This window comes from Haliotis asinina, chromosome 4, assembly GCF_037392515.1.
Source record: "Haliotis asinina isolate JCU_RB_2024 chromosome 4, JCU_Hal_asi_v2, whole genome shotgun sequence".
NCBI classification, from domain to species: Eukaryota; Metazoa; Mollusca; class Gastropoda; order Lepetellida; family Haliotidae; genus Haliotis; species Haliotis asinina.
In genome coordinates, this window is record NC_090283.1 from 35,471,093 (window position 1) to 35,485,017 (window position 13,925).

The 13,925-nt window shown below is 44.0% G+C and overlaps 2 protein-coding genes across 3 annotated transcripts in view; one reads left to right on the forward strand and one right to left on the reverse strand.

Moving 5' to 3' along the window:
* Positions 1-8,918, reverse strand: part of LOC137280911 (uncharacterized) — a 78,880-nt gene extending 69,962 nt beyond the window's left edge. The window contains exons 1-2 of the mRNA XM_067812097.1: positions 8,829-8,918; positions 8,256-8,405 (exon numbers count right to left, since the gene is read on the reverse strand). Of these exons, the coding sequence (XP_067668198.1) occupies positions 8,256-8,405; positions 8,829-8,918 (240 nt within the window). The remainder of the gene's footprint in view (positions 1-8,255; positions 8,406-8,828) is intronic.
* The window catches only part of LOC137281516 (muscleblind-like protein 1), a 100,096-nt gene that overhangs the window by 4,783 nt on the left and 81,388 nt on the right, over positions 1-13,925 (forward strand). The gene's annotated exons all lie outside the window — the stretch shown is intronic.

A 13,925-nucleotide genomic window follows, 5' to 3' on the forward strand; every position in this document is an offset into this window, starting at 1 on the left:
TTGCCGTACCTTTGCGTCCGTGGTGAACAGGATTTTGCAGGAAAATGGCTACCATTATCAAGCGAGGTGAAAATGATGATCATCTAAAAGGCCTTGACTGAATGGCTGGAATGGCTGGAAAGAGCAGCCCCCTTGACCTAGCTTGATTTTTCAGTGTTTTGTACAATTTGTCATTCTCATGTCTGTTTATCGTGTCAGTGGGCTTGTAAATCTGGATTGATGGTCATTTCAACTTTATTTACAGAGAGTATACGTAAAAAACAAGGAAACAAGATACAAATGGTCTTTATTTCAGATATTAACAGTTATTTCGTACTGAATGCAAAGTTTTCTTGTGAAGTGCTGGGATGGCTATCAAACGCTGGTTGTCAGTGGAAACTGAAAGTGAAACAGCTGGAAATAAATGTAAGATCTTACACCCCGTGTATAATGCGACCCCCCCCCTTCCAGACCCCCTCATTCTAGGATGAAAAACTTGCATTTTATGCGTGTATATACGGTATTACATATCAGCAATGTCACAATTGCTTGCCATGGCCAGTGCGTGTTTTTGTACCCATGTTACCAATAGCATCTTGCAGATTTTTCATTCCAGCACAAGTTTGACACCTGCCATAATCTGACCATTCCTGTTTGCTTGGGGACAGCTACATCTCTCAGAAGTGGTCCTACATTGTTAACTATATATAGACACCTGTAACAGTATTGGCCTGATTATCTTGGCTTGTGGCAACATTGATTACTTGACCAGTAGCTGCCTTCTCAGTGTTGAAGACTGGTCAGTCGAGAGCCCAAGAGACCTAGATTCCCCAAGACAACTTTACAAGACAGAAGATTGCCCGGAAGCTTATGCGCCTAGTGTTGTATCTGTGTGCTGTAATTGAGCTACAAGACCAAACAGTGGTCACTCTGTCAATGTCAGTGTTTTGGTCTTAGTGATCAAGTAGTCTACAGTCTGATGGATGACTTCTCCCTGTGTCGAGACATTGCTTGAAATGGCTTGGATGTCTCAACAAACAACATATCACAGTGACCAAAAAAGGCCTGATTTGAACTGTCTTTGATTTAATTTTTGGTTTGATAGTTTTTGTAAGGAAAATTAGGATGGATACAATGGAACATGCTGCCTGTACCATCACCCATATCCATCCACTGACTGTACCATCACCTATCTCCACCCACTGACTGTACCATCACACATATCCATCCACTGATTGTACCATCACCCATATCCACCCACTGACTGTACCATCACCCATATCCATCCACTGACTGTACCATCACCTATCTCCACCCACTGACTGTACCATCACCCATAGCCATCCACTGACTATACCATCACCCATATCCACCCACTGACTGTACCATCACACATATCCATCCACTGACTATACCATCACCCATATCCACCCACTGACTGTACCATCACACATATCCATCCACTGACTGTACCATCACACATATCCATCCACTGACTGTACCATCACCCATATCCACCCACTGACTGTACCATCACACATATCCACCCACTGACTGTACCATCACCCATATCCACCCACTGACTGTACCATCACCCATATCCACCCACTGACTGTACCATCACCCATATCCGCCCACTGACTGTACCATCACCCATATCCGCCCACTGACTGTACCATCACCCATATCCACCCACTGACTGTACCATCACCCATATCCATCCACTGACTGTACCATCACCTATCTCCACCCACTGACTGTACCATCACCCATAGCCATCCACTGACTGTACCATCACCCATATCCACCCACTGACTGTACCATCACACATATCCATCCACTGACTGTACCATCACCCACCTCCATCCACTGATTGTACAGTCACATTGACTGTACCATAGCCTGTCTCCATCCACTGACAGTACCATCACCCATGTCCATCCACTGACTGTACCATCACCTGTCTCCATCCATTAACTGTACCATCTCCTATCTCCATCCTTTGACAGTACCATAGCCTGTCTCCATCCATTAACTGTACCATCTCCTATCTCCATCCATTGACTGTACCATAGCCTGTCTCCATCCATTGACTGTACCATAGTCTGTCTCTATCCACTAACTGTACCATCGCCTATCTCCATCCACTGACTGTACCATAGCCTGTCTCCATCCATTGACTGTACCATAGCCTGTCTCCATCCATTGACTGTACCATAGCCTGTCTCCATCCATTGACTGTACCATAGCCTGTCTCCATCCACTAACTGTCACATCGCCTGTCTCCATCCATTGACTGTACCATAGCCTGTCTCCATCCACTGCCTACCATCATCCATATCCATTCACTGACTGTACCATCACCCATATCCATCCACTGACTGTACCATCACTCATATACATTCACTGACTGTACCATCATCCATATCCATTCACTGACTGTACCATCACCTGTTTCCTTCCACTGACAGTACCATCACCCATATCCATCCACTGGCTGTACTATCACCCATATCCATCCACTGACTGTACCATCACCCATATCCATCCACTGACAGTACCATCACCCATATCCACCCACTGACTGTACCATCACCCATATCCATCCACTGACTGTACCATCACTTTTCTCCATCCACTGACTGCACTATCACCTATCTCCATCCACTGACTACCATCACCCATATCCATCCACTGACTGTACTATCACACATATCCATCCACTCACTGTACCATCACCCATATCCATCCACTGACTGTACCATCACACATATCCATCCACTGACTGTACCATCACCCATATCCATCCACTGACTGTACCATCACCTATCTCCATCCACTGACTGTACCATCACCCACCTCTATCCACTGACTGTACAGTCACTTTTCTCCATCCACTGACTGCACCATCACCTATCTCCACCCACTGACTGTACCATCACCCATATCCATCCACTGACTGTACCATCACCCACCTCCATCCACTGATTGTACAGTCACATTGACTGTACCATAGCCTGTCTCCATCCACTGACTGTACCATCACCCATGTCCATCCACTGACTGTACCATCACCTGTCTCCATCCATTAACTGTACCATCTCCTATCTCCATCCTTTGACAGTACCATCACCTGTCTCCATCCATTAACTGTACCATCTCCTATCTCCATCCTTTGACAGTACCATAGCCTGTCTCCATCCATTAACTGTACCATCTCCTATCTCCATCCATTGACTGTACCATAGTCTGTCTCCATCCACTAACTGTACCATCGCCTATCTCCATCCACTGACTGTACCATAGCCTGTCTCCATCCATTGACTGTACCATAGCCTGTCTCCATCCATTGACAGTACCATCGCCTATCTCCATCCATTGACTGTACCATAGCCTGTCTCCATCCATTGACTGTACCATAGCCTGTCTCCATCCATTGACTGTACCATAGCCTGTCTCCATCCACTAACTGTCACATCGCCTATCTCCATCCATTGACTGTACCATAGCCTGTCTCCATCCACTGACTACCATCACCCATATCCATCCACTGACTGTACCATCACTCATATACATTCACTGACTGTACCATCATCCATATCCATTCACTGACTGTACCATCACCTGTTTCCTTCCACTGACAGTACCATCACCCATATCCATCCACTGGCTGTACTATCACCCATATCCATCCACTGACTGTACCATCACCCATATCCATCCACTGACAGTACCATCACCCATATCCACCCACTGACTGTACCATCACCCATATCCATCCACTGACTGTACCATCACTTTTCTCCATCCACTGACTGCACTATCACCTATCTCCATCCACTGACTACCATCACCCATATCCATCCACTAACTGTACCATCACCCACCTCCGTCCACTGATTTTACAGTCACATTGACTGTACCATAGCCTGTCTCCATCCATTGACCGTACCATCACCTATCTCCATCCTTTGACTGTACCATAGCCTGTCTCCATCCACTGACTGTACCATCTCCTATCTCCATCCTTTGACTGTACCATAGCCTATCTCCATCCACTGACTGTACCATCACCTGTCTCCATCCATTAACTGTACCATCTCCTATCTCCATCCTTTGACTGTACCATAGCTTGTCTCCATCCATTGACTGTACCATTGCCTGTCTCCATCCATTGACAGTACCATAGCCTGTCTCCATCCACTCACTGTACCGTCATCCATATCCTTCCACTGACTGTACCATCACCCATATCCATCCACTGACTGTACTATCACACATATCCATCCACTGACTGTACCATCACCCATATCCATCCACTGACTGTACTATCACACATATCCATCCACTGACTGTACCTTCACCCATCTCCATCCACTGACTGTACCATCACCTGTCTCCATCTACTGACTGTACCAACACCTGTCTTTATCCACTGACTGTACCATCGCCTGTCTTCATCCACTGACTGTAAAGTCCTTTCACTTTCTGTCACCATCACTTTAATTTGTGGACATGTTATATATATACTAACAAAAATGATAACTATGCTCCATATGAGGTTCATTGAAAGGAAAATCATTCTTAAGTGAAATAATGCATTGTCCAGTACATGTTCATGAATACATCTCTTCAGTTTATAAGTTCTGATTTGCATAAGCATGTGAATGCTGGGCATGCAGTTTGAATGTTTGCCCCTTTGCTGGAAGCATGGTGGACACATGCATGGCATTCTAATGTCAGTACCACAGTGTTTGTTGAGCTTTCATTTTTAAAACACTTGGTTTAACCACAAATATCACTTACACAGTGCCACAGCTTTCGGAAAATCATCTTCTACACAGTGTATTCCATACCAGAGCAGCACAAAACAAAGTTGCGAGATATCTTCATGTTTACAGAATCACAATGTTACACCAGATATCATCTGAAACAAGTCAACACTGAGAGTATTTCAGTAGAAGTCTACACTACAGACACATTTGGTTGGTGTCTGTCTAGAGTTGATGCCAAACGGCCACATTAAAAGCATTTGCATTTCCTTGGTTGAGACCAGTTAATTACAGAAGTCTGCACGAGTTGAGTGAGCACAACGCACACAGAAAATGCCTGCCCATGTTGTATGTGTTACAACAGACCATTCCAGGCAAAACAACATTACTGTACTGCCATGGCTGGCTGTTTTGTCTGGACCTCTAGTCCTCTACCCTACAGAACATATCTGGGATGAGATGGAAGAACAGCTACAACTGGACCAGAAGCAGCAAGGCAATCTCATGTGGGCTGATCCTGGGCAGGCTGTTTTTACCTATCTGGTGTCTTAAATGCACTTCTCCTGTTTCATCTGAATGAACACAAATGGTGGTCAAACCTGATTTTGCTATTGTTCAATAAGTTGTTACACCACCCCTCTTTTAGGGTGTGTTGCTCTGTTTATTGGTAGAATGATACATTATTGATGAGAAGAATGACTAAATATTATGCTGTTATATTCAATAACATAACAATTACAACCCTTTTATTTGAAGTCCAATTACTTTTTCCATTTAAAGTACATTATTTTATCCTATTCAAAACAATTAGTGTGTATCCTGCCCCGCCCTGTACCACTGATAGTGATATTGCTGTTTCTTAGTGAAATTTTGCTAGTTCTCTACAGCATGTAGTTGAGACTGAATAATTTGTCCAAGATAACCTTTTGTAATCCTTACGTCCACACCCATGCTATTATGGAGATAGCTTTGTTATTAGTGTAGCAACTTTCATGGCTGCATGTATGTGATTGGTCACATACACATCCTGCTACAGGTTGACATAGCAGTGTTGTCAATGTGTCAGTACTAACCTCCCATTGCTCCATGGACAGGAAGCTCTCTAGTAACACTGGGTGGAACTGTCAGGAGAAGATAACTCCCATGTCATCAGTGTCAACATTCATCTAGGAGTGGACGATCAAATTAAAAGGAGACATCACAGTAACTTGTAGCACTTTTTGAAGTGAAACTAGTGAAATCACTTAGATGGTGACACCAGCATGTGCTAGGTCTGTCATGGGACATATGCAGTTTCAATATATAACAACTACTTTGCAGGAAGCATGGCTTCAGCTTGTCATATATATTAACACATTAATATATAAATGATTTTTTATTAGGTTAACCTTCTCCTCACTGAGCTGGAAAGATTTATAGTATCTTAGACTTGCATATTTAGCATTGAGTTCTTGGCTATATAAACCCTTAGTTAGGGCTCACAAATGTCACATTCATGTGAAACATCACTTTGTCGGACTGGATTTCAATATGAGAAAGTGAATAAAGTCCACCTAGCTGGAGGATTATTAATATGTACATCCTGTCACCTGGCTGGCCCAGGTGGTGGTCACCAGTAACACTTATAATCAGTGTTCAGAAGGTCTCTTTCATGGCAGTAAGTTCTCTATAGTTTCAAATAAAAGCACAAATGACAAGCCTCCTTGTGAGAAAATGAAGAAACATTCAGTTAGTAAGTTATGTTATGACAGTGGTTAGTGTCTGCAGAAGTTCACCCTAAGTTAGGAGTATGGAGACAGGTCCAGAGAGCTGAGTTGTGATGTCCGCAACTGGTTGTCCTTTTGGTTTCTCATCCATCCATGTCTTTTACTTGCTAAGCAACTCCTCTGAAACAGCAAGGCCTGTAAAGCTGTAACTAGCCATCTAGCCTGCCACCATGTTTCATTAAATAATCTTCACCCACTGAGTAGCAAAGAGTAAACGTTGACATTATGTCACCATAATAAAAACCTGAGTTCTAGGAAAAATGGTATGAGTGTAGGGCATATGATTCTAACAAAATACAAATGTCTTACACCTTTTGATACCAGGGGGAAATAGTCAAACTGTCCACTGACTGTAGAGAAACATTTTGTCTATTTGGCAAGTGATATGGCAGGTCACAACCAACCAAACAGCTGTTGTATTGCTTTGTCTGTCTCAGCAAGGATGAGACAAGTAGCAGTTCAAAGCAAGATGTTTCTTGTGATTTGAAAGGTTCATCACCCCAACAACCAAGACACTGAAATTTGTAGTTAAGATATAATCAATTGGACTGCTAGACTGATTGCAGGGTGTTGATCAGGTCCTGGGGTTGACCTTACTAGTAGACTTCCGAGCTTCATTTTGCAGCACTATTGCATGGAGAGCTACTTTTGGGTTCATTGCAGTTGTGGTCAGCAGCCATGCCAAAGTTTATCCAAAACTGTGAAGATTCAAAGTTACTGACTCAGCTCACTTCCTCTTGTCAGAAGTGAACCTTAGGCTGGGTCCCAAAGAGTTACTTCAGCCAGTGTGGCGTGTGAGAGAGGACACCAATGCATGGTTAACTGGTCAGTATTTGACCCACTGTTTTTCAGCATCACTTATTTATTGGAGTCTCACCCACATTCTGCTGTTGGCACTTTTGTGAGACGCGGTGTCTAGGAAGCTGTGAGAAGTGTTTGTGTGGCCCCAGGAGAGCAGCTGGTGGGTGTGCAGCAGACACCACATTACAGCCTGGTTGGCATGGGCTGGCCACTTTTGAAAGGTGTTTAGACTGCCACCGATAACAGGATGAGGACAGTGTCTTTTTTTACCTCTGAAATTTATACTGTTTTCATGAAAGATAATAAGTTTGTTCAGAAAGAATTAATGAGAACCATTTTTCACATTGATGTTTATGAGAATGTATTGGATTGTAAGGTGAATTTTACAGAGAGTGTCATGTTGTTGTGTGCTACACTGGTGAGATAGCTGTTCACTGACAGTGACAGACCATTTATTTTGGACACCTGGTGGCAAGCTCAATGGCAGAGGCAAACAAGCACTCTGGACACCTGTTGACATACCTGCTCACTGACAGAGACAAATCAACCGACCAAATACTCTGGACACCTGGTGACAGCTGCTCACTGACAGAGGCAGATCAAATGTCCCAAAACTCTGGACACCTGGTGACATACACTGACAGGGGCACAGTGAAGATTCCGGGCACCTGGTGACATGCTCGCTCATTGACAGAGTCAAACCAAACATTTTGGGCACGTGGTGACATAGCTGCTCACTGACAGAGGCAAACCAAATGACCAAACACCCTGCACTCCTGGTTACAAGCTGTTCACTGACAGTGACAGACCAAATGCTGTGGACACATGATGGCATAGCTGCTCACTGACAGTGACAGACGAAATGCTCTGGACCCCTGGTGACATGCTTGCTTACTGACAGAGGCAGTTCAAGCACTCTTAACACCTGGTGGCATACCTGCTCACTGACAGTGACAGACCAAACACTCTGGACACCTGGGGCTTGTTCAGAATCACGATCACCCGCGAACTCCCGCGAGCACTTGATCCTGAACACCTGTGCCCAGATGAGCGCCCGTGAGCGCCCACGAACTATCCCCAGAGCTGCCTGGCCAAGCAAACAAAGATGGCGACCATGTTTAATAGACAAAAAACCCATTCAAATCATTGTCATTAGTTAGCATCCACCTGACAAATGGGCAAGGAATAGCCAAGAAACATTGTGTAAAGCATAAAGAAGAAGTTGATATCCATAACGTTTTGTCTTATACATGTTTAATGTCATTCATCACCACTCGCCCCTTTCTGTAACCTCCACCAAGAAGACGAAAAGCTTTTTCCCAGAATAACACGAGTTGGTCACAAATGGTTTGATGTGAGCAAGCTCTCGCATCCGTTCAGGACCCATGCAAGAGCTCGCATGAGGGAATTGTGCGGGCGCTCCCTCTTCTGAACACACCTCTGGTGACATACTGGCTCACTGACAGGGGCAGACCAAACACTCTGGACACCTGGTGACATACCTGCTCACTGACAGGGGCAGACCAAATGCTCTGGACACCTGGTGGCATACCTGCTCACTGACACAGGCAGTTTCAGCACTCTGGATACCTGGTGGCATACCTGCTCACTGACACAGACAGTTTCAGCACTCTGGATACCTGGTGGCATACCTGCTCACTAACAGAGGCAGACGACATTCATGACAATAGTAGGTACAGGTTGATAAGTGGACCAGTAGGAGGTACAGGTAGATGAAGTGACCAGTAGGAGGTACAGGTAGATGAGGTGATCAGTAGAAGGTACAGGTGTATGAAGTGATCAGTAGGAGGTACAGGTTGATAAAGTGGTCAGTATGAGGTACAAGTAGATGAGATGATCAATATTAGGGACAGGTAAATGAGGTGATCAGTAGGAGGTACAGGTAGATGAAGTGATCAGTATGAGATACAGGTAGATAGAGTGATCAATATGAGGTGAAGGGAGATAAGGTGATCAGTTTAAGGTACAAATAGATGAGGTGTTCAGTATAAGGTACAGGTACATAATTTAATCAGTGTTAGGTACAGGTAGATCAGGTGATCAGTAGGAGGTAGAAGGTTCAGGTTGATGAAGTGATCAGTGTTAAATACAGGTAAATGAGGTGATCAGTAGGAAGTACAGGTAGATGAGGTGATCAGTATGAGACACAGGTAGATAAGGTGATCAGTATAAGGTACAGGTAGGTGATTTGATCACTGTTAGGTACAGGTAGATGAGGTGATCAGTAGGAGGTACACCTAGATGTAGGTCAAATTAAGGTCAAGTATCTTGGGTACAATAGTCAATGCTGTATCAGAAAGACCTGTGTCAGTCAACACATACCTGTGTGAAACAGTATGTGGCCATGTCAGACAGCATTTACCTGCTTCATGCTGTATATGCCTGTGCCAGGCTGTATATACCTGTCTCATGCAGTATGTACCTGTCTTGTGCAGCATATACCTGTTTCAGGCAATGTAAACCTGTTTCATGCTGTATATGCCTGTCTCATGCTGTGTGTACCTGTGCCAGGTTGTATATCCTGTCTCATGTAGTATCTACCCATCTCATGCAGCATGTGCCTGTCTCATGCAGTATGTACATGTCTCTGTCATGCAGTATACACCTGTCTCAGACAATATATACCTGTCTCATGATGTAAGTACCTGTGTCAGGCTATATATACGTGTCTTGTGCAGTATATACCTGTGTCAAGCAGTATGTGCATGTCTCATACAGCATATACCTGTCTCATGATGTAAGTACCTGTGCCAGGCTGTATATTCCTATCTATGCAGTATGTACCTGTCCCAAGCAACATGTGGCTATTTCATGTTTTATGTACCCATCTCATACAGTATACACCTGTTTCATGCAGTATATACCCATTTCGTGCTGTGTGTACCTGTGCCAGGCTGTATATTCCTGTCTTATGCAGTATGTACCTCTGTCAGACTGTATATACGTGTGTCAGACAGTATGTACCTGTGTTATGCAGTATTTACCTGCCTCATGCTAGTGTGTCATGCTGTATTTAGCTGTGTCATGCAATATATACCTGTGTCAGACTGTCTCTACTTGTGTCATACAGCATATACCTATGTCAGAATGTACGTACATGTGTCAAGTTCTATGTTCCTATGTCAGGCTTTTTATTAGGTCAGTCAGCTGATGTACCTGTGTCAAACTGTATGTTCCTGTGTCAAGCTGTGTATACCTGTGTCAGACAATGTGTGTGTGTGTGCTGTCATTTCATGATGCTGTTAGGGGACAGCACAATTGTATATATATACTGGTAATAAATCATTTCTAATCTCAAACACTTCACTCTTTCACTTCCCATATGGAAAGTTTGTTTGGTAGATCTATGCAGTGTGCAATGTGTTGCCGTGGTGACCTTACCTCTATTGATTTGTGTTAGCTGACAAGATGTGCTTTACTTTACCATTATCCAAGGCAAAGGAGACTGGTGCCTCATCTCTGGTGGGTTGGAAGCCAGTGCAGTCACTAATGCATTATGTATTAAGGTCAAATGTCTCGTGTAACAGTTATGAATACTGTATCAGAAGTAATGACTTTTACATTCACTGCAACCAGCTGACATTTAATCTTGTCTCTTGTGCCTCATTCAGAACGGTTCCCATGGTCACAAGAGATGATAACTTTCATTGACCATTTGTTGAGCTGTTGCTCAGTGCTGAACTGACCAGCACTGTCCACCTAATAGACTTTCCTTCATTATAAGTGATTGTATTCCTCTTCTAATCAATGATAGACTCTCAGATGTGTTTTTTCCAAAATGAGATTTGCAACAACTATTTCAGTTATGTAACAATAATTAAATATTTCACAGCGAGTGAATCATAAGTTTGCTAGATAAGAGAGTGTTGACCAAGGTTTTTGTTATTCATTTATTCCCCTCTATAGAGTCTCAATACATTCATTGCCTTGTGTTACTACCTTTACAGTGTCTTCATACATTCAGTAACACTGTTACTCCCTCTACAATGGTGTTACTCCCTCTACAATGTCTTCATATATCAATCCATAGTCTTGCTCCCTCTACAGTGTCTACATACTTTCAGTGGTACTCACTCATGCATTCAGCCCATAGTGTCATACTTTCAGTCTCTAGTGTTACTGACTCTCTGCGGTGCCTACATGTAGTGTTACTAGTTGTTGGGAGGTGAGGTTTCTTCATACAAGTAAAGCTTGTTTCATCAGCCAGTGTTGCTCTCAGACACTTTGCTGACAGACAGGCCTGGCAGGGAGGCACAGAATGATCTGTTTGTCAAGCATGTTTCGCGAAAAATCGATCAGGATGCAGACAAAACCTTTGTATGATAGCATTAAGGCTGGATACGACATCGAAACCTGCTTCACTTTTAATAGACGCAATCTCTAACTTCTACATGAGGCCTAAACATGAGGCGGAAATATGAGACAAATTACAATGTTTTATGTGGGATGTTGATGCCAACTCAAGCTTCAATAATTAAGCAAGTCTAGACAAAGCGGCTAATCTTAGTAGGTTATTGATTACCCTGTGGCCAGTTGCTCAGTCAGCGACCTATGTATGGACTGACTGGTCACACACCCAGTACCGCTGTATGCTGTTAAGTGTTGGAAGTTCCTGGACAAGCCTCATAGCATTGTAGCAATGACGAAGACAAGAGTGCATCATCTTGTCTTGCCTTGTAACAGCAGTGTTACCCTTGTTAAATGGTGCATGTATTTAGTGCATTTATATTTACAAATGCAATTTTATATGCTGGTGTCTTCTTAGTAACTGCTTTGATATAAAAAAAAAATTCTGTCAATACTGTCAATCTGCACAGGAATCCCAGCAGCTAGAGGAACAGCTGTCTATCAGTGTAACCAATAGGGTGGACAGTTGTCTGTGTAACCAGTAGGGTGGACAGTTGTCTGTGTAACCAGAAGGGTGGACACTTATCTGTATAACCAGAAAGGTGGACAGCTGTCTGTGGCACCAAAAGGGTTTACAGATGTCTGTGTAACCAGTAGGGTGGACAGTTGTCTGTGGAACCAGAAGGGTGGACAGTTGTCTTTGTAACCTGTAGGGTGGACATTTGTCTGTGTAACCAGAAGGGTGGACATTTGTCTGTGTAACCAGAAGGGTGGACATTTGTTTCTGTGTAACCAGTAGGGTGGACATTTGTGTAACCAGGAAGGTGGACAGTTGTCTGTGTAACTAGACGAGTGGATAGTTGTCTGTGTAACCAGTAGGGTGGACAGTTGTCTGTGTAACCAGTAGGGTGGACAGTGTCTGTGTAACCAGAAGGGTGGACAGTTGTCTGTGGAACCAGAAGGGTGGACATTTGTTTCTGTGTAACCAGTAGGGCGGACAGTTGTCTGCGTAACCGGAAGGGTGGACAGTTGTCTTTGTAACCAGGAAGGTGGAGAGATGTCTGTGTAACCAGTAGGGTGGACAGTTGTCTAAGTAACCAGGAAGGTGGACAGTTGTCTGTGTAACCAGGAAGGTGGAGAGATGTGTGTGTAACCAGAAGGGTGGACAGTTATCTGTGGAACCAAAAGGATGGACAGTTATCTGTGTAACCAGAAGGGTGGACAGTTATCTGTGTAACCAGTAGGGTGGACATTTGTCTGTGCACCCAGGAAGATGGACATTTGTCTGTCTAACTAGACAAATGGATAGTTGTCTGTGTAACCAGTAGGGTGGACATTTGTCTGTGTAACCAGAAGGGTGGACACTTGTCTGTATAACCAGTAGGGTGCACAGTTGTCTGTGTAACCAGTAGGGTGCACAGTTGTCTGTGTAACCAGTAGGGTGGACAGTTATCTGTGTAACCAGTAGGATGGACAGTTGTCTGTGTAACCAGGGATGTGGACAGTTGTCTGTGTAACCAGAACTGTGGACAGTTGTCTTTGTAACTAGTAGGGTGGACATTTGTCTGTGTAACCTGTAGGATGGACAGTTGTTTGTGTAACCAGTAGGGTGGACATTTGTCTGCGCAACCAGGAAGGTGGACATTTGTGTGTGTGACTATACAAATGGATAGTTGTCTGTGTAACTAGTAGGGTGGACATTTGTGTAACCACAAAGGTGGACAGATGTCTGTGTAACCAGTAGGATGGACAGTTGTCTGTGTAACCAGAAGGGTGGACAGTTGTCTGTGTAACCAGGAAGGTGGAGAGATGTCTGTGTAACCAGTAGGGTGGACAGTGTCTGTGTAACCAGAAGGATGGACAGTTGTCTGTGGAACCAGAAAGGTGGACATTTGTTTCTGTGTAACCAGTAGGGCGGACAGTTGTCTGCGTAACCGGAAGGGTGGACAGTTGTCTGTGTAACCAGGAAGGTGGAGAGATGTCTGTGTAACCAGAAGGGTGGACAGTTATCTGTGGAACCAAAAGGATGGACAGTTATCTGTGTAACCAGAAGGGTGGACAGTTATCTGTGTAACCAGTAGGGTGGACATTTGTCTGTCTAACTAGACCAATGGATAGTTGTCTGTGTAACCAGTAGGGTGGACATTTGTCTGTGTAACCAGAAGGGTGGACACTTGTCTGTGTAACCAGAAGGGTGGACAGTTGTCTGTCTAACCAGTAGGGTGCACAGTTGTCTGTG